Source organism: Brassica rapa, chromosome A07 (assembly GCF_000309985.2).
Source record: "Brassica rapa cultivar Chiifu-401-42 chromosome A07, CAAS_Brap_v3.01, whole genome shotgun sequence".
Taxonomy (NCBI): Eukaryota; Viridiplantae; Streptophyta; class Magnoliopsida; order Brassicales; family Brassicaceae; genus Brassica; species Brassica rapa.
The window spans coordinates 11,269,505-11,292,018 of NC_024801.2; the positions used below are offsets into that span (position 1 = coordinate 11,269,505).

At 30.1% G+C, this 22,514-nt stretch overlaps 1 protein-coding gene and 1 pseudogene across 4 annotated transcripts; both read left to right on the forward strand.

The window, feature by feature from the left end:
• Window positions 1-2,187: 2,187 nt before the first annotated feature.
• On the forward strand, window positions 2,188-8,994 carry LOC103829106 (annotated as a pseudogene).
• Window positions 6,928-21,452, forward strand: LOC103828997. 4 transcript variants are annotated; one of them, XM_033276150.1, is made up of 15 exons: window positions 6,928-9,187; window positions 9,434-16,742; window positions 16,845-17,015; window positions 17,127-17,255; window positions 17,520-17,648; window positions 17,772-17,900; window positions 17,982-18,091; window positions 18,175-18,321; window positions 18,989-19,057; window positions 19,478-19,546; window positions 19,671-19,788; window positions 19,893-20,057; window positions 20,149-20,207; window positions 20,445-20,536; window positions 20,682-21,452. In XM_033276150.1, the coding sequence occupies exons 2-15, from the start codon at window positions 16,650-16,652 to the stop codon at window positions 20,768-20,770; spliced, it is 1,569 nt and encodes a 522-aa protein (XP_033132041.1). In that variant the 5' UTR covers window positions 6,928-9,187; window positions 9,434-16,649; the 3' UTR covers window positions 20,771-21,452. The 4 variants fall into 4 exon arrangements, with proteins under 4 accessions (XP_033132041.1, XP_033132042.1, XP_033132043.1 ...); XM_009104643.3 differs by lacking the exon at window positions 6,928-9,187 and having other exon boundaries at window positions 15,514-15,883; window positions 16,636-16,742; XM_033276151.1 differs by lacking the exon at window positions 6,928-9,187 and having other exon boundaries at window positions 15,349-16,742; window positions 19,674-19,788.
• Window positions 21,453-22,514: the final 1,062 nt, after the last annotated feature.

Below are 22,514 nucleotides of genomic sequence, written 5' to 3' on the forward strand. Positions count from 1 at the left end.
GTTTGATAAATTAACGGATGACTAACATATTTGACGGTTAATATATATATATATATAAGCATGATTTTGAGTTTATGTAGTATTTTTAATTTTTTTTAGTTCAGTATTGAATATGCACTACTATAAAAAAATTTTTTTAACTTTGCAGTACTATAAAGTTTGGGAATGAAAATGCACAAATCATAAAGTTCATGTAAAATTCTTTTAGTTGTTGTTTAGTTCAGTATGGAATACACACTAATACAAAGTTCAGGAAGAAAAAATCAAGCCGCGTATAGTCCAGGTTGCTTTTTTTTTTCTTTCAGAGTCTAACTAAATAGCTTTTCTAGAGTAAAATTTTAGAGTAAAATTAGTTTTCAGCTGAGTCGCAGTGACACAAAACCAATCACAATAAAAATATATAATTTTATGTAGAGTAACTTTTTTTGTATTTTGTGAATCTTTAATGTAAAAGTTTTCTTCTCTTTCTTATGGCGTAAACTTTTACTCCAACTTTATTTTTTTCTCCTATTTCATTTCCACCCATTTACTCTAATTTTTATTCCTCCCAATTACTCAATTTTTACCGATCATACCCTTAGTTTCATTATGCATTTCTGTCGATCAAGTTAATTTAATAAATTATTGTATTTAAATAAATTTTTAATTTTTTAATGAAAACTAAATATCTAAACAAAATACAAAATATTATAAATAAGTAGTAAATACGAAGTTGACAAAAATAATCATTTTAATAAATATAGTGTAATTTAAATTACAAAATAATGTGTCTAAATACATTTTATAGAAATTATATTAAATTTATGATTTAGGCTATGGAGTGTGTGAAGACCCTACAGTTCTCATATGTAGTTTTCACGACGGATTATTCTCAATTGGTGAAGATGGTGTCGTCACATGAAGAATGGCCAGCGTTTACTACACACATGGAAGAATTATGCCGCAGTAAGGCTTTCTTCCCTAATTTCAAGATCAGACATATTCCAAAGGCACAAAATATAATCGCGGACAAGCTTGCACACGGTGCGAGGAGTTCTCCATCAACTATATTATATGTTGATTCGATACCTTTGGTTTGGCTATGTGAACCGGTGGTGTTGTCATAGAGTATATTCTTGTTGTCAAAAAGAACATATACATAAGTTGTTACGAAAAAATATTATAAAAATTAATACATACATATATATAGTGCATACATTCATTTAAATGATTTCTATAAAAGTAACTATTTAAATTTACAAATATAAGCAGTCAATAAAGTGCATAAATTTATTTAAATGATTTCTATAAAAATATTATAATTGATATTTAAATTTTGTTCACAACTGTAATTAGTTTATTTATGTTAATCAGCGTCAACAAAAATAACATCAACTATAGCATTTTTTTTATTTAACCTTGCATAAAATTATTTAGGGTTGTTATTTGATTTATGAACAAAAAAATAAAGTTGTGCATAGTATTCATTGGTAAAAAAAAAAAAGCACCCATTGAGTTTTGTATTTTGTGAGAAACTTAATGATTTTCTACTATTAAGAGCATCTCCAATGGTGTTACCACCATTAGAGTCCTTAGCATTAATAAACTAATTTTTTTATAATTTTTTTTTGTTTGAATAGTTAAGGTCTCTAATCAAAATTGTATATCCAATGGTGTTCTCCAATTTGGAGTTCTTAGGAATTAAAAAATATTAAATTTTAAAACATGTAAAATTAAAATTTTTATTTATTACTTGATTAAATATAAAGATACAATAAAATGTAAAGATAAAATATTTAATTTTAAATTTTGGTGAATATTAAATAGATTTAACTCCATTAAAATTTTTATTTATTACATGATTAAATATAAAGATACATGATTAAATATAAAGATAAAATATTAAATTTTAAAACATGTGAAATAAAAATTTCCACCGACCCAATGGCACGATGCCACGTCTCTAAAGACTAATTCTTATAATCCTTAATTAAGGACCAATTCTTAGCTAACTTAAGTTTTATAATATTATTGTATTCATATTAACTTAGGATTTTGTGCTAAGTACTCGTGATAAACCTCCGTTGCGGATGCTCGAATGTTGCTCTTGGCTGTCTTTATTTTCTTTTTCTTTTTTATTTTCTTAGCTGTTTCCACTAATTAATGCGTTATTTAGTGGTCGAGAAGGACTGTAAAGATTGAATAATTAATGCGTTATCAAGCTTTCTACTTATCTTCTCGCCCACCACCATCGTTAACTTATCAGAACCACCTTCTGTTCGTTATAAATCGATCATCAGCTTTGGTGATTCTTCAGCAGACATCGGAAATTTACTCAGTCTCTCGTATGACATCAACCATCCTCCTCAAGCCGCATTCCTTCCATACGGTGAAACCTTCTTTCATCCTCCCTCCGGCCATTACTTCGACGGTCGCCTCATTATCGATTTTATTGGTAACCTCTATAAAACATTTAGGCAGAACCGTTTGTTATACTCTGGTTTAGGTCTTTTTTACTTGAACAGCAAGTTAAAAGCCTACTTGTGTTCATTACTTGGGCAGCTGAATTCTTAGGACTGCCTTATGTACCACCTTACTTTGGCTCTAAAAGTGTGAGCTTTGATCAAGGGGTCAATTTCGCGGTGTATGGAGCAACCGCTTTGGATCGTGCGTTACTTGTCGAAAAAGGAATTAAATCTGATTTCACCAATGTTAGTTTAAGTGTGTCTTCTCGTGGTGAGAAATGTAGCCTTGTTATCTACCGTATCTATGATGATAATTGATAAATCAAGCTCGCTACTAATGGTTCTTTAGATTGCAGAGAGGTGTTCGGAGACTCGCTGATACTCATGGGAGAGATTGGAGTTAACGACTATAGTTACCCGTTTTTTTAAGGCGAAAGTATCAATGAGATTAAAGAGCTAGTTCCTCTAGTCATCAAAGCTACATCTTCTGCAATTGTGGTAAAAAAAATAATTTACATTTCCACCTTGGCACCCACAGAAATAATACTTTTGTTATAATTTAACAAATTTAGCAACAAAACTACAGGAATTGATCGATTTGGGAGGCAAAACATTTCTGGTTCCTGGAAACTTTCCACTTGGATGTTTCCCAGCGTATCTTACTCTATTTGACACCTCGGAAAAGGAACACGACCCTTTTACAGGTTGTATCCCATGGCTCAACGACTTTGGAGAGTACCATAATGAACAGCTTAAGACAGAACTTACACGGCTCCAAAAGCTATACCCTCATGTCAGCATCATTTACGCCGACTACTACAACTCTATGTACCCGTTTTTTCCAAGAACCAGCCAAATACGGTCGGTGCACCTTAAAACTATTTTCTTGACCCTCACGGTTTGATTGCTTAACCAATGTTTTTTATGGATCATTTTGTAGGGTTCAAGAATAGACCTTAATTTGGCTGCTTGTTGTGGTGTTGGAGGTCAATACAACTTCACTATTGATGAAGAATGTGGATCCAAAGGAGTTAGTTACTGTCAAAATCCATCTGAGTGTGTTAATTGGGACACTACAAGAAAACAGCGACATACTGAGGGAAAATATCGTCGGTATGTCGTCAGAATAACGCTATTCCGACGACATACCGACGAAAAAAGTCCTCGGAAATAACTCCTCGGAATTTCATTTTTCCTCGGAAATTCCTCGGAAATTTCCGACGGAATTCCGAGGAAACGAATTTCCGAGGAAATTCCGAGGACCACAAGTTCGTCGGAATTTCCTCGGAATATTCCGAGGAAACGAATTTCCGAGGAAATTCCGAGGACCACAAGTTCGTCGGAATTTCCTCGGAATATTTCGAGGAAGATGTTGTCGGAATATCCCGAGGGATACACTTCCTCGGAATATTTCCAAAATTAAAAAAAAAAATATAAATTTATTTTTTTAAATTGAAATTCGAAAATATAAAACTAAAATTGAAATAGAAAATATATTTAAAATACAAAAAAATAAAATAGTTTTTATAAATAAAAAAAATGTTTTATAAATACAAAATTAGTTATAATAAATATAAATATTTTTATAAATATGAAATCATCTTTTTATAAATACAAAATAGTTTTTATAAATACAAAAAAAAACTAAAATAGTTTTTATAAATAAAAAAATGTTTTATAAATACAAAATTAGTTATAATAAATATAAATATTTTTATAAATATGAAATCATCTTTTATAAATACAAAAAATAATAAAATAGTGTTTATAAATCAAAAAAATGTTTTATAAATACAAAATTAGTTTTAATAAATATAAATATTTTTATAAATATGAAATCATCTTTTTATAAATACAAAATAGTTTTTATAAATACAAAAAATAATAAAATAGTGTTTATAATAAAAAAATGTTTTATAAATACAAAATTAGTTTTAATAAATATAAAATAGTATAAAAATTAAAAAAATAGTTTAAATAAATCACAAAAACAGTTAATAATTACAAAAAAATAGTTTTAAAAATATTTAAAATGTTAAATAATTACAAAAAATAGTTTTCATAATATTAAAAATGTTTAATAAATATAGAAATTTATATTTTATATATAAAATACATAAAACGTTTTATAACCACAAAAAAATGATTTTAAATATTATATATATGATTTTTAATCTTAAAAAAAGTTTTATAGATTTTAAAAATGTTTAATAAATATATAAATGAATTTAAAATGCAAAAAATAGATTTTATATACAAAAAACGTTTTCAATATATATATATAATTACAAATTCGATTTTTATAACCACAAAATTAATAAAAACTAAAAAAAAAAATTCAAATCAAGTGATACAAATCAAATCTACCATTCACCCTAACAAAATCTATAAATCTACCATTCACCCTAACAAAATCTATAAATCTCATTCCAAAATCATCAAATCTACTTAAAAACCATACAAATCTAACCTAAAAGAGTGGGATAGGGTTCATACATGAGGATTAGGGTGGAAATCGCGAGGGAGAAGAGAGAAAGCGCCGCAAATCGCAAGGGAGAAGAGAGGAGTCGACGAAATCGCAGGAGAAAGAGAGATTGCGGCGGAGAGAAATGGGGAAGAAGGTCGGGCTCGACCTAATAAAATGAGGGGTCCGACGGAAACTATCCGTCGGAATTTCCTCGGAAATATTTACTATATCCGTCGGAATTTCCTCGGAAATCATTAATTCAATTTTCGCGAAATATTTGGCGGCTTGGTTTACCCGGTTAAATGAAAATATTCCGAGGAACCAGGTTTCCTCGGAATTTCCTCGGAATTTACCGAGGAAATTCCGAGGAACCAGGGTTTGGGGTTTCAAAACATCGATTATTTTCGCCGTATTTCATTTCTTATACAATTATAATGCATACCATTGAGGATTCTTTGTATAGATGATCATAAACCATGAAATAACAAAATTTCAAAAATAATTGTAAGTATTCTCTTTACCGTTTGTTAAAGTGTATAAGTGTTTCTCTTATGTTGTATGGTTTTCGTTCATGCAATCGTAAAAGTGTTTGTTATTGGGTAAAACACCAAAGTTTGACTTCATAATCTGGTTAAGACACTTAATGAAGGTTATATACGTGTTATTCAATCCGTAAAACGTTGTTTTCGGTTTAAAACCCCAAGTTCCTCGGAATTTCCTCGAAATTTTCCGAGGGAATTCCGAGGAAAACTCTATCGTCGTCGGAATTTCCTCGGAAAATTCCGAGGAAATTCTGAGGAACCAGGTTTCCTCGGAATTTCCTCGGAATTTACCGAGGAAATTCCGAGGAACCAGGGTTTGGGGTTTCAAAACATCGATTATTTTCGCCGTATTTCATTTCTTATACAATTATAATGCATACCATTGAGGATTCTTTGTATAGATGATCATAAACCATGAAATAACAAAATTTCAAAAATAATTGTAAGTATTCTCTTTACCGTTTGTTAAAGTGTATAAGTGTTTCTCTTATGTTGTATGGTTTTCGTTCATGCAATCGTAAAAGTGTTTGTTATTGGGTAAAACACCAAAGTTTGACTTCATAATCTGGTTAAGACACTTAATGAAGGTTATATACGTGTTATTCAATCCGTAAAACGTTGTTTTCGGTTTAAAACCCCAAGTTCCTCGGAATTTCCTCGAAATTTTCCGAGGGAATTCCGAGGAAAACTCTATCGTCGTCGGAATTTCCTCGGAAAATTCCGAGGAAATTCCAAGGAAAAGGAATGTATAATCAAATCTCTAAATCGACAAGATCTATTCCGAGGAAATTCCGAGGAAAACCTTTCTGCCCTCGGAATTTCCTCGGAATTTTTAAAATCCCCCCAACGGCTCTCTAACGTCTATAATATTTCCTCGAAATTCATCGGTTTTTTCCTAGGAATACTATTTTCCTCGGTATTCCGTCGGAATATTCCGACGAACTGAATTTTCCTCGGTATTCCGTCGGAATATTCCGACGAACTGAATTTTCCTCGGAATTCCGTCGGTATATTCCGAGGAAATTCCGAGGAAGCCAAATTTTGTGTTTCCTCGGAATTGCCTCGGAAATTCCTCGGTATATTCCGAGGAATTCATTTTCCGTCGGAACGTCCGTCAGAATACCGCTGTTTTCTTGTAGTGGGATGGTTATCATTTAACCGAAGCCGCGCACCTGAAAATGGCTCATGGTTTACTCAACGGTCCCTATGTAATTCGACTGGTCATGCCTTAGCTGTGGATCAGCCGATAAAGAGTATTGTTACAGCAGTTAAAAACCAGTCTTTATTAGTGTAAAAATATGGTGATTATGATACAAACAACAAGAAAATATTGCAGGTAGATGCAGGCCAATTTTGGCACAATCAATGACAAAAACATGCAGGTAGATGCAGAGAAAATATCAGCTTCGTTTATATCTAACTTATTTATTTTTTAACGACAAGGTTTGAACTTTGAAGTATGCAAAAATACTATCAGGGTAAAAAAATAAAAATAAATATATATATACACTAGGGCAGGTCTGCCCTACGGGTGAGATAAAAATTAACAAATAATTTAAATAGTTAGAGTAAATATTTAATATAAATTATTATTTTAAAATATACGTATTAGTTAAATTTTGTACATGATATTGTAGACTAAATAAAACATGTTATCTGAAAATTAGTTATGAGTTTTTAAAATAATTATTACTTGTTATTTTAAAAAATATGATTTTCATTTTTCTTTTATTAAAGGATTTAAGATGATTTGCTTTCGTTGAGTAATTTATGTTTTAATTATATATTAAGAATTGGATGTGAGGTTACATCATTTCTTGTTATTTTCTGAGTTGGACGACCATAAAAAATCCTGAGATTCTTTTTTTTTTACATTTTTGTTAGTAGAAAAGAAACAAACCTGCAAATATTTTTTGTTAATTTTATATACTTTAGTGTATTTATCTTATATTTTTACTAAATTTAGTTTTTACAGTAGATTATTGTTGAAATTTTGTTTGAGTTAAAATGTATAATTAATTATAAAATTATTTATGTAATATTATATATTTAGTTAATATATTTGACCAGATAATAAAAAATATACATGTTTGCTATAACTTTTTATATTTATAAAGATATTTGAAAATCAGTGAAACTATGTTAACGGATTATAGTTTTTGAAATAAATGTTACTGATTAGTTGGAAAAATGTTACTGGTTAATTTTCATAATAAAAGTCATTGTTTTGATTATAAATTTACTAAATTTTACAATAGATTATTGTTGAAATTTTATTTGAGGTAAAATGTATAATTAATTATAGTATTATTTATGTAATATTATATATTTTATTAATATATTTTAATATTTTATTAATATATTTTACACAAATAAGAAAATTAATATTCATATGTTGCTTGAATTTTTTTAATTCATTATATTTTAAAATCAAGTAAACTATTTTATCTGAATAGAGGATTTTGATTTTCAGAATGAATGTTATTGATTCATTTTCCTAATAAAAATTTTTAGTTTCTGAAAATCACTGTTTTAATTATAAGTTAATTTGTGGATGTACTTTTTCATCATTTTGTTAAATTTTATGGAGAATTGCCTAATTTTGTTTTCTTGATCGTTGAGTGATGGTACATGAAAAAATGTACATTACTTTTGTTCTTATTTTTTTTCTTTATTTTTGTGACAATTTTATTTTGTTCTCTAATTTCATAATATTGTGAACTATATTATGTGTTTTAATTAAGTTCTTTTTTTGCAAATACACTGATGATATAAATTTATTTAGTTGACATTGTGCAATTAATTATAAAATTGATAGATTATATTGTATTAAAAATTTGGTCTGGATAAGGAAAACATGTTATTTTCTACGAATAGTTATCATATATAATCAAATATCAACCTACTGCTAGATCTCTCCAAACTGAAACTAATTAATTTATTTCTTCGCAAATTAAAAATTACAAACTCATTTCTCCATGACTTAGTAGTTAAAATCTAATAATCTATACACTATGTTTTTAGTCGGTTTACTATCTACCAAATAATATTCAATCACATTAACCAAACCAAAGTCTAATTTCAACCAAATCTAACCCAAACAGCTAAGCTAGCCTGATTTATTCGGCTTCTCTATTTGATTATTCTTCAGTTCGTGATAAAGCCATTTCTCAGCATCTTTGCATTCAACAAAGCACGATGTGATAAAAAAAAAAAGCACGATGTGATGTTCTTTGTCACAATGCTCTATTGCTCTTTCTTTAGATGATCCCATTATCACATTGATGCAAAGTCACAATAACCCTAATCTATATATATATATATATATAAAGCCAAAAACACCAAAACAAAATACTAATCTTCGATTTATGAATCAAAACCAAAAATCATAATTTCTCATTGAATCCTGCAATTGAAACATAAAATAGAACAAAATAGAAGAGTTATCCATCCACTCGTAATATTATGATTCTTAAGTTCTTAACCCAATTGGACAAGATAATCAAATAAAAAAATTGTTGAAAGGTAGATACGGAAAAATCAGAAAACTACAGAAATAATGTATTCATGCCAAATTTCTTGTTTGTAGGCTGATTCAGAGCTACAACATCAGTAACACGACCACTGCAGATTCCACGGAAAATCCCCAGCAAATATTATACTCTCACCACATTTAACGTTTCATGCTATCCAGAATCTGAGCAGCTTCCTCGAGATTAATTGTTCTTGAAAAAGTAAGTTGAGTGTGAATCACTGACACTTTAGAATCTTTAAAATGCTGTAATCCTCCAATAGAGACTCACCAATCACTGTGTTATAAGAAATAGAAGAAGAATTATGAATTACCAAGACTATGTACGCTTTGCGTATTCTAACATAACTAAATCCGAAATAGCATAGAAAAGTATATATTTCAAGCTGTCTAACATAACACATCCAAAAGCTTCCCATAGACACTCACCAGTTATTTGTTGTTGCAGATGTTGTTTCCAGTACAAAAGAGATACCTGATCATCAGAAAGACCCGTTCTTTAAGCCTTGGGATTCCATTACTCCATACGGATCTCAACTTAAATCATAGAATCTGAAGCAAGTAGCTAAAATTCAACTAACACATCTGCTGCTTCATCATATATATGTGTATATATATATTGTTTTGTGGAAGTTCTACTAAAGTTAAAATCTAAAGATGATGCTAACAATAAGTAACTTACGATGGTGCTAAAATCATGAAGAAGAATTGAATTACGATGAAAAAAATAGAAAAAAAAAAGAATCTAGCTTGGTTTTACCGAGATTGGTACATGATGAATGAACTCGTCTTGGAAGCATTGGCATAAGAGATCGAAATAGGATCCTGGTTGGTCCGCGTAGTTAATCCTCATGCGAGAGTTTATCGGCTAATAATGATTGTGAGCAAAGACCTGATGAATTTTACGGATGCAAACTAACCTATATACATACAGATTCACCGACTGGAAGGTAGGAGGACGTATTAATTGTAAAACCGTGGAATGAATGGGGTAGATGGAGTTAATTATAATTTTAATGATAATGAATGTATGCAGCCGAATTTCATAATGGTGCGCGTTCTCAGAAGAGGATGGGAAGAGTTGCAAGCGAATCGATGCAGAAGACGGATACCACCAAAGAAGGAGCTCTATTGTCGGATTAAAGCAACAGCGGCAACCCTAACTATTCCGTGAAAGAGAAGAAGATGAAGACAATAGCTTATTGGGCTTCCAGAAAAAATCTATATCAGCAGCCCAAAAACCTTCAAATATACACGGAAAACAAAAGCCCATAAATTTCAAAGTTAATGAAGTGTTGCGTTTAATACAACCGGGACACGTGTCGGCTTCTCAAAACTCGAATTAGTGACGTATCTGCTTACGTGGACAGCCTAGGAAGAAAGGAAACTCAACTTTATATATAAAGAATTGTTTTGTGGAAGTTCTCTACTAAAGTTAAAATCTAAAGATGATGCTAACAATAAGTAACTTACGATGGTGTTAAAATCATGAAGAAGAATTGAATTACGATGAAAAAAAGAAAAAAAAGAATCTAGCTTGGTTTTACCGAGATTGGTACATGATGAATGAACCCGTCTTGGAAGCATTGGCATAAGAGATAGAAATAGGATCCTGGTTGGTCCGCGTAGTTAATCCTCATGCGAGAGTTTATCGGCTAATAATGATTGTGAGCAAAGACCTGATGAATTTTACGGATGCAAACTAACCTATATACATACAGATTCACCGACTGGAAGGTAGGAGGACGTATTAATTGTAAAACCGTGGAATGAATGGGGTAGATGGAGTTAATTATAATTTTAATGATAATGAATGTATGCAGCCGAATTTCATAATGGTGCGCGTTCTCAGAAGAGGATGGGAAGAGTTGCAAGCGAATCGATGCAGAAGACGGATACCACCAAAGAAGGAGCTCTATTGTCGGATTAAAGCAACAGCGGCAACCCTAACTATTCCGTGAAAGAGAAGAAGATGAAGACAATAGCTTATTGGGCTTCCAGAAAAAATCTATATCAGCAGCCCAAAAACCTTCAAATATACACGGAAAACAAAAGCCCATAAATTTCAAAGTTAATGAAGTGTTGCGTTTAATACAACCGGGACACGTGTCGGCTTCTCAAAACTTGAATTAGTGACGTGTCCGCTTACGTGGACAGCCTAGGAAGAAAGGAAACTCAACTTTATATATAAAGATATATACTTAACAATAATTACTAAGAATATACTCACAGATAACATTTTTTATAAACTAGCTATGTTTCATGATCATAAAGGGTGATGTTTTGCATGAAGAAGACAGACTTTTCAACAAAATTAATGTTTTATCCATATTCTTTTAGATGTGTTCAAAAAATAATCCATACTTTTTAGAATATTAGTTTATTGAGAAAAAATATATAGTATAATTCTTTTAATTTTTTTCTTAATTTATTTGCAAAATCATGAAACGAAGTTATTTGAGCATTAGAAATTGACCCGGGCTATTTTGAATTGCTTTAAACTTAACATCATTAATAAATTATACTTAATCACATTGGAATCCATATATTTTCTTACCCAAGAACTTGTTTAAGAGATGTGAATACGTGATGGAGTTTTAAAGATGTTGGAAGGACATTATTCATAAAGGATTGGGAAAACTACCACCAGCTCTCAAGTAGCATACCCACCAAACAATAGAACATATTATATGTAACATTTTGTAATTTCCTGATTACATAAGGCTAATAGACCTCAACGCTTAACTCGGTTTTTGGGTTCACTCTATGCAATGGACAGTGCGTTAATTTTGGAAGAAAAAAATATTTGCTTACTGATTCTGCAATCACCACGATATTGCAAATTACTAAGTCACACATCATTTGATTATTTCTAGCTCAAGCATATGTTTAACTCTGAAGTTTTCTATGGATGTATAGCCGAAAAGATCAGTGCATCTTGTTGAAATAGATAGTTAAATCCGTTATTTTAAGAATTTCAACATACACTACCACATACCACAGACTAGAATATTACATTTTCCCCTCTCACAAAAACACAATTTCTTTTTGTTGCACCCCAAGATTGTCACTAATGTTGATGTGTGCCCACACATGATTCCACACTCGTCTTCTTCGGTTTTGATACCACTTGTAACACCCTAGCCGCCCACGGTTATTTGGCCTCCTATGCATGTTCACTTGGCCCATAGGTCCACTCCGTGCGACGGTCGGTGTGTAATTTCCAGAGATTCGAAGTAGTTGTTTATTGACTATGCAATTATCCTGTGATCTTTTTCCGTGCTTTGGTATTACTCGCATGATATTGCGAATCACTTCCAGATATGTTACACATCTTTTGGCTACTCCAATTCAACTACACTTAACTCAAGATGTTTTTAGATATGTGTCCAAAAATAATAAATGTACTTTGTTGACATAGATAACCAAATCAGTTTTTTTTTTCACATCAACCAAATCAGTTTCCTTAAACCTTTTAACATACATGACAATATATCAGAATGTTACACATTTTCTTTAATATTGACCGGATCACTACATTATATTAACACCTTAAATGATCAGATTTCCAGAATAAATAGTGCATAACTAACAAACAATATGGCTATACAAAAAAAAAAACTAAACATCAGCTACGTTACCACATGAACTATGGATTTCTATATATGCTCAGGTGACTTAATTTCACAACAAAACTATTCACTATCATCGTAGATAGACTATTTAGTATTGGGAAATTTGAAACAACAAACGTAAGATTATAAGTTATATTAAAAACCAAAAACTCATAATGTCAGTCAACAATAGGTAAAGACAATATGAACATATATGATACCTCATCCTTTCAGAATTGACTATCATTATATGCTCTCCTATGTTCAAATCCGACCAATTCTTCTTTTTTTGTTTACATGGAGATTTCTTTGGGCCTATGGAAGGATCCAGACTAATCCACAAGGAAAGTGCAACCCACGTAGATGTCAAAGTAGAACGCAACACGCACACTATGTCTAAGTAGCCCATTAGAACGGCATGTATGGACATGTGTATTCAAACTACAACCCTCTGCGGACTACTCTGCACAGACCAAAACAAAATTGGTACTATAACATATGTCACCAAACCAAATAATATCATGACTCAATCTACATTCACTCATCTCTCATCTATGTTGAAAACAATTCAATTTTACTAGATCTTAATTTATATCATTTACAAATACTTATAATTACATGAATTTAATTTTTCTCCCACAAAAATATTTTTAATCTATAAATTACTTTTAAGATCTACTATATGAAAATACTTCCAGAAAAAAACCACAGAAGAGTTTTGAGGATTATATTTGTAAAAATGCATACTTGTTTTTTGTTTGGTCACAAGGTAGTGTAAACTTTTGCATTTAAAATCAAGTTTTAGGTCATTTTTGGCAAATTTCCTATTATTTATTCTATTTTTCATAGCTATACAATTTTTGTTACTAAAACTTTCAAAAATTTCTACATTTTTAAATGATATTTTTATCGTAATATCATTTATTTCTTTTATGTATCTACAAATTTTTAAATACTATTTAGCTTTAATTTTTCATAATTATGCAATTTTTATAACAATTTTTTATTAATTTTATACAAGTTGATTTAATATTTTTAATCAAAAATAATAGATAAAAAATATATAAGATAATAATTTTGAATATATACGTATATATTTTCTTAAATATAATTTAAATAAACAAAATTATTTTATCTTAATTTATGCCTAATTAAATCAAATTGATATTAAAATATTTATAAGAAAATAATAATATATATATTAATAAAATTTTATTTTAAATATAATTATAATGAAAATAATTATTACTGCACATGGTGCAGAAAATCACCTAATATATACAATATGAGAAGTATATGTAATATTGTTATTCTAATATTATACTAATGATTGGGTAAAAATATTTATATGTAAATTTATGTGTCCAATTTCAAATTTTCGAAACATATTATTATGTTCAGAAAAAAATCTATGTTTTTATATGTAAATTAAAATTTTGAATAATCATTATTTTAGGATATAAAAATGATTAAGATTGGATGGAAAATGTGAAAAGGGTAAATTTGAAATATACAGAATAATGTATTTGATGATTACTTACCTATTTAAGTTTTTTGATGGTTATACAATGCAAATTCTCTTTTTATAAGCTAGTTTTTTTTTGTTCTTTGTCAATAATTATCGACAATGCTAATAAAAAAGGTAGAGCATTGGTTTACTTAAATTACAGCTAATTACTACATTTTTGTTTCAAGTCCAGCTAAGTATGTTGTATTTAACATAAAAGAAAATAGAAATTACGAAGTAAAATTTTTTTTTTGAAAAAGGAAAAGAATCTCATAATACTTTATCTTTTCTTACCTGCTGACAAAATCTCAAAAGGTTTAGACTTTCCACATTCTGACAACATACATAAAATTCAAAACAGTAACGGTTGCTGATAGAATTTTTTTTTAAAGTAACGGTAGCAAAATATAGATAAAAATGCTAAAGCATAGATACTCTTGTCAGTCAGAGAATTGCTGTCACAAGATATGAAAGGCGACTGATTGGGTGAATCCATTGGTAACAAGTAACAACCATTTCTTTTTGTCAACTTCTTCCGTATATAACAAATTTTATTTTACTCTTTTTATTGCTAAAATTTGGTTCAATCTTTTTTTTTTTTGTTTTTACTGAGATTTGGTGCAATCTTACTTTACTCTTTATAGAAACCCTTAAATAACATTAGGATTTTGAGAAGAAAAAACAAAATTACACAAATAAAAAATTTCTTTATATTTTTCTTTCTAACAAAAACAAAAGAAACATATCTATTTTAAGTCAAGATATTGATTTTATCAACTACTCGGTGTCTATCATCCTTTTTAGCTTGGGATAATATTAGTCTTAATTTTGAATTATATAGTTGTATATTTTATTAATTCATAGATCTTTGTCAATGCAACTATAATTAGCTTTTTTAAGTTAAAAAAAACTAATTAGTTGTTTTCTAAAGGGTATTTACGAATAAAGGGTATTTAATACATGTTATAGAATAGCTAAGAATAAAACATTAACAAAGTGTTAAATGAAAAAATTAACCAAAAATAAATATTTTGTATGAAAAATGCAGTATGCCTTATCAATAGTGCACGTATAACTAACATTTTTAGATTAGTATACCTCTCGTTTGCTATTGTAGTCTGGATTCTATCTTATTAATGCAAGTAGTTGTTTGACAAAAAAAAAAAGATTAGTATACCTTAGAGATTTCACAAGCATTACTAATAATTTTAATGAAAATGTAGTACACTTCGAATTTGAATGACATAGAAATATCTAATTTAACGAATAATCAATTGATATAATCTACTATATTTTATTTAAAAAATATAAAATATTATTTTAACATTCTATTATTAATTGTGACACTAAAATTTATCATTAACTTATCCAATGTCGTTATTTAGAATGATTAATTAATATACAACGCCGCCATTCGATCCAACGTACTAAAGTTTATAGTGAATTTTGATTTATAAATCTAACTACCCGTAGTAACTAGTATGATATATTCACACAAAAATATCAGAAGAATAAGTTGGTATGATTGACATCAAGTATATTGCTAGTTTAGTAATGTATTAGTGAAATTTTGAACTAGTGAAATTATTTTGATTTCTTCACCGTAACAATAAATGAAGATTTTAATCAAAACAATAAATAAATATTTTAAAAAACAAGTTTTCACCACGTGTCATTACAAAAAGAAGAAAAAGACCTCATGGTGTATATATATATGGTATTCTTCTAAGTTTTCCCCTTTTCCAATTCTTATATCTCTCAGTTTTCCCCAGTAGCAGTAAGCCTCTCTCCTATCTTTCAGTTTCTTTGCATATACAATTCTTATTCATACTGATTATATATATATATCAATTTTTATATATTTTATTTCAATTCAGATTTGAGTTTCTTTCTTCATTGTTTCAATTTATTCAGAATCTTTTCTTCTTCTCTTCACTGATCTTGATTTATATTTTGCTTATAGTGTTTCTTGAATCTGAGTTTTTTTAAGCTTTCATTGTTTAAATAACTTTTGTTTTGTATTTTGTTATTTGCATATTCAAGTGAATTTTTCATGATTTTTTTCGTTTTGATGATGGATTCACTGATTGGAGTTTCATGTTTTTGGATTTATGTTATTGTTAAGCCTCTTTGAAGTACATGTTTTACATAATGTTTTGATACTATCGTTATTCCAGTTCAACCCCATATAAATGTTACGGATTTCGGCTGCGGATATAAAATACTATGTAACTTTTAGATTAACGATATTCAGAATACATAACCTATATGTAACTTGATTTTTAATATTTTAACATAAAATACTAATTAGATGCCTACAAATTAATTTTCATGATTTATTTCAAGGTTCGATTGTTGAAAATGTTTCAATTTGTTATATTCCCCGACTATGGGTCTCTGACTAATGTTTAAGTAGCATGATTTGTGTACAATAGATGATTCAACATTTCTAACATTTATGAAGAATTGTTGTATTTACAATGTTAATCAAAGCCATCAATTTTTATTCATTTTAATTATCTCACTTAGGAAAAGCAGGCAATATGGATTTGTATGAAGATATCTTCAACGATCAGTCGTTGCAATTTAGTCCTTTGCGATTATCACCGTCACCAGAACCATTTACTTCGATCGTGGTATATTTTTCAATTGTTTGTTCTCTCGTTTTAATTTCTATGAAATTTCTATGATGATATATATGATGATAAAATTAAAACGTTGGCTTGTGAAATATAAAGGGTGTTTTACAAGATCCTCTAGTGGAAGAAACTGAGAATGTGCGGGAAGAGACTGTTGGTTTAATCAACAATTCTGCTATAAGCGAGGCTAACCCCTCAAGGAGTGCACAATGCCCAGATCTAATCCCACTTCCGGATACATTAACACTAGTGCAATCTCCACCTGAAGTCGTATGCTACTTACATTTCTTTTTTAAAATTGAATTTTATTTTACGCCATAAAACTAAACATTAATTAAAATACATTATAATAACTAAATCGTTTTCACTTTATCAAATCAGGAACAACTGCTATTTTGCAGTCCACATGGGTATATGCAAGAAAACTTGCCAAACATACAATCAGATCAACCATTTTTGTTCGATCAAAACATGTTGGATGCTTTTCAAGAGCAAGATGTATTTACAATGGTAATGTGAACATTTCAGTTTATCTTAATTTTCTCTCTATATCTTTTCTTTCCTTCTTTAATTTATTTTTCTTTTCCTTATTTTCTTTTTCCTCTTCTTAGTTTTTTTGTTGGTCAATAGTATTCCTAATTAGCTTTGGCTAAACATAGCTATATATCTAGATATAATATTTACATGTGTCAGCAAGAGTAAAATATCATTGATAATGGTCTATTTTTTGACATAACTATTAAATGATAATTCTTATGCAATTTCTCAAAGCAGCAAGATCAGCAATTCTTATACAATCCACATGGGTCATTACAAGGAAACACAAACGGTCAACTAGAGCACCAATCTTTGTTCAGCCAGAAAACAATGAATCATTTTCAGGAACCAAATGATTCTGCAATGGTAAATAAAACTTCTTACATATATGAATCTTTACTATGTACCAGCAAAAGTAAACTATCATGAGAAGGTATAACTTTTGACATAGCTAATGAATGATAATTCTTATGCAATTTCTCTAAGCAGCAAGATCACAATTTCGGATGCAATCCACATGGACTTTTACAAGGAAACGCAAACGGACAATTAGATCAACAATCTTTGTTCAATCAAAATACGATGAATCCTTTTCAGGAACTAAATGATTCTACAATGGTAAATACATCTTCTTATCTATGTGTTCTTAATCATCAATTACTTTGAACTAGTTTTGATGAATATTTATTCATGAACCAGATAGGAGTTGGTCAACAAATCGAGGAAGAAAACAATGGATATGCTCATCCTGTAATGACTCAATCTTTTGGGTTACCAAATCATCTCCAAGAGCAGTTTTCATTACCTTTGTATGTTCTAATTAATTCCAATTTTTTGTATACTAAACATTTTTCTGTAGATTTTTAATACATATAATTTTCATGAAATACAGATCACAAAGTTACCCATCAAATTTAAGGTACCAGAACGGCCTAATTGATTCACATTCCAACATATACGACCAGCAACCGCCTCCATTAGTTCAAGCTAATAGGGAAGACGAAGCTTTAGTCCCAAGGATGGTTACAGAGGTGGCTAGGTAAGACATTTTTGTAAGGAAATTTTAATACTGTTTAGCTAATTTAAGAAATTGTTATAAAAAAAATTGAAAGAAACCAAAGAGTAAATCGATACATTAAAAAAGGGGAGACGTTTGAAAAAAAAACACTTAAGAATATTAAACACCCTTTTGTATTTCTTTGATTTACTTGGATTTTTCTTGGGTTATAATAAAATAGGATATGGAGCTTTTTATAAGTTCCAAATCTACAAATATTTTACAAATCTTATCGTAATTTCTATTAAAAATTAACGTTGGTTAATTATAATATTACCTAAAACTGTGTATATGCCATAGCTTTTGATAAATATTATAGTAATTTTAAGCATAAATAATGTTATATGTATTTAAATTTCATTTTTATCTAGAATATTCAGAATTGATATCTAAATATTGATCTTATGTATCTTTAAAGAGATAACAACCTTCTAGAGTGTTAATTTGTATAGAAATGCAAGAGGTTGGGCTTAGTTATTTTGGCGTGTGATCTAATAAAAGATAACTCGTGAACCTATAATTAAGCTTGGCCCAGTAAAGTTTAATTTCAATACTATTTTCAATAAAAACTTTATGCAACTTTGTATGTTTCTAATTTTTTTTCTATTGAAGGATGAAAAAAATAAGAATCAATTTGGGTTCCATGTAGGACATGCCCTCTACAGAATCAGACTTCTGTGACCCCTCCTCAATCTCACATACCGACAAGCTCTACAAGGTATCATCAAGTCCAACTTAGTCGATCACTTGATCTAGCTAATACAAAGGGTTGAATTAAGTTTTTGTTCTCCACAATATTCTTCAGCTGTTAAATTTATAATTTTGAGATTTTATTATCTTTGTTATTTATGCTAAAAACTAGCTATAGTTTTTAGCACTAGTATCTAAATTGATCCTATATAATTTTCTATTAACTTTAAAGAGAAACCTTCTAGAATGTTAATTTGTATAGAAATGTTTGAAGTTGGTTTAATTTTTTGGTGTGATCCAATAAAATATAACTCATGAACCTATAATTAAGCTTACCTAATTCAAGTTTAATTTTAATACTATTTAACTACTATATGCAAATCTATATGTTTTTATAATTTTCTATTTGAAAGAATGAAAAAGGTCAATCGATTTGGGGTTCATGTAGGACATGCCCTTTACAGAATCAGATTTCTGTGACCCCTCCTCTACCTCAAATACCGTCGAGCTCTACAAGGTATCATCAAGTCCAACAAAATAGATCGCTTGATCTAGCTAATACAAAGGAGGTTAAATTAAGTTTTTGTGCTCCACAATATTCTTCAGCTGTTAAATTAATATTATTTTTGTCCTCAATTCAGTAGGAATCAAGGAAACGTGCAAGAGCTACTGAATAAGCCATCATCGGGTGTTAAATACCCAACCCTCAAAGATTATGCACATCTATTTCCAAGCACGAAGGCATTCGCTCCCATAGAGGTACCATATTTTCTATGAGATGAACGAAACTATTTTGGGATTTTTTCACGTAAATATATAAAAACTGAATTATTAAAAACTTATTGACAACATACACATTACAGTTCAACGTTTTGTGGCGTCAACAAGAAAATAACCCAAGTCGGTTTGAGAGTCGACACAGAAATGGCCAAAGTCGATTATTTGAGCGTAACGTTTTTGGGCGTCGCCAAAGAAATGATTCAAGTGGCATTGAAGATGTAGAATCATCATCTGCTGCTCAGCGAAGGGTATTATTCAAAATACACATACATTTTCTTCTACAAAATAGACAAAATCAATTGAAAAAGAAGATAAATATGATTCAATTAAACAATGCAGAGGACCGTCTCGCCAAAAAGAAATGTTGATTTAACTGCAGACGACCTTGGTGATAAAAGGTATATACTGCCCCACCTACTTTTTTATTTATTGTTCTACATGTTTCATCCATCTATTTTTCATAACTGATTTCATCATATTTATCTGCAATGGTTTATTCATCGTCCCTCATTAATTCCATCCAGATAAAACGTTTAGTTACTACCAAGCTAGCATGCCTCATACTCATACATAAGTAGTTTAATTATGAACTAAATAAAATATAACTAATCAATACGTTTCACTTTGTATTTCAGGCTACAAAATAAATTATATGATCCATTGTATGAAAGCCTCGGATTAAAAATTGATCCTCACTTGAGAGTTTTCTTCCCACCCAAAAGAAATGGTAAGGAATTCTTATTTACTTTGAATAAAATATAGACTTTTACGGACGAAATTAATTTAAGTTTATTACGCAATTTTTAAGTATATATATATATATATATATATATATTAACTTTTCCAACCGGGCAATGGTTTATGATTACAAGTTGGTAGAGGACCAAAAGAAAACCAGCGACGGCAAGAACCGGATGAGAGACCACCGTCCACTGGCAAAAGAGATCGGAGACTGATTTAGGAACGTTCCCAAAATCCGACGAAGGCTCATCACCAGCGGTTATGAGAGGAGAACTTTGCGCTACTCTACTCAGCCAACTGTGCATTGAGGAACTGTATTCGCTCTCTTTCCCCTAAATATTTATGTTTCAAATAGACTATAACTTTGGAACTTTGAAAATTTACTAATTTAAGTTTAGAAAAAAAAAGATTTACTAATTTAATATTAACTAGTTATTTTGTGAAATTATTCTTAGTGCATGTGTTACCCAAAAAAAAGTGTTGCAAAACATATTCTTAGTGCATAATCTTCTTTTTAAAATAAAATGATGATATCTAAAGAAAAGTTATATGAAATTATTTACAATACGTAAAAACTTGAAGTTGTTATTGATACGTTTGACTATTGCAATATATTGGATGTGTTATGATCAATTTACATGGTGATACGTTGCTAGAAGTCCCCCTAGAGGCCACTTAACATATAGGAGAAAGGTAACACGCAGAAACGATTTGTAGCGCCGCAAAATCATTGGAAACACCATGAACCTAGAAACCGCTCAAGTTTGGCTAACACTATTAGCTAATGATGACTGATAAGACATATCAGACATAGATAACCAACTCATGGACAAGATCGTCGACCATTCCTCCAATAAATAGAAGATGGGAGAGATCGAGAGAGAGCTACAAAAAAAGGAAGACCAAAACTCTAGAGGAGGCGTATTAAAAAAGATTTCCCTTATAAAGTCCACCTCTGCACATACAGTATTTTTTTTCAAGGCCATACATAAATATTCACCTTCAGTGTCTGACAAATAAGAATCGTGATAAATAGAAGAGGTTCATGTCAACTCACACACACTTTTAACACACATCATTGATGTCTTGTGTTTTTACAACTTTTCATCTGTTTTGAGTCCACTTAGTTTGCATTTAAGTGCCTATAGTGCATATGCATTTGTGTGTTTCATGTGGTTAATTTCTTAAACATTTAGAGCGGCTTGGAATTCAAAATGGATCAAATGGAGCATTAGAACGACTTTGTATCTCCTCAGAAAGCTAGCTACCCAAACGGTTGTGTTCCATCTATGGAAACAGAGGAACAATCTTGTACACAACCAGACCCCACTTACTGCTCCCGCTGTGTTTCATGGCATTGATCGTGACATAAAGAACATTATTTCCGCTAGGAGACACAGCAAAAAGTTCTGGTCATTGATGACCTTATGGTTGAGATAAGCACTTGCTTGTAGGTTTAATTTGTTGATCTATCTTGTTTTTTATTTTATTTTTGCCAAGATGGCTCAGACTTAAGATGTAAAATTATTTGTTTCATTTATATGATATTTACAATTTAGCAAAAAAGAACGACTTTGAACACGGGTAGCTAGGAGGCATGGTAATAAGATGTTTTGATCTGCTTAGTCGGATGAACAAGTGAAACAGAGGCGTGGATCTACATGCATTGATGGTGGATCAGCTGATATCCCTTAAATGATATAAAGTTAATTTGTTACATGCAAATTGTTAAGATTCGAAAACTATCTTGGTTTATTTTTCTTAGTTGGTCCATCTAAACCAGGGTTCGAACCCATGTTAAAAGAAAAGTTTGGTCCACCACTGAAGTCAAAGACAGATTATATATGCTAATTAACTTGTCAGAAACTGAAATGTGCTCCTACTTGTTACTATGGAACTAGATAACTAATGGTACTGCTCAAGGCTCATGAACAGACCCTTACCTCCTTGCTGCTGTTAGGATA

Bases quoted from the DNA above. Each gene is read 5' to 3' on its own strand.
- LOC103828997 (XM_033276150.1), top strand. From the start codon at position 16,650: ATGGATTTGTATGAAGATATCTTCAACGATCAGTCGTTGCAATTTAGT. The intron at 17,016-17,126 runs GTATGCTACTTA...TTATCAAATCAG, and splicing joins TGCAATCTCCACCTGAAGTC to GAACAACTGCTATTTTGCAG. The intron at 19,058-19,477 runs GTATCATCAAGT...GGGTTCATGTAG, and splicing joins ATACCGACAAGCTCTACAAG to GACATGCCCTTTACAGAATC.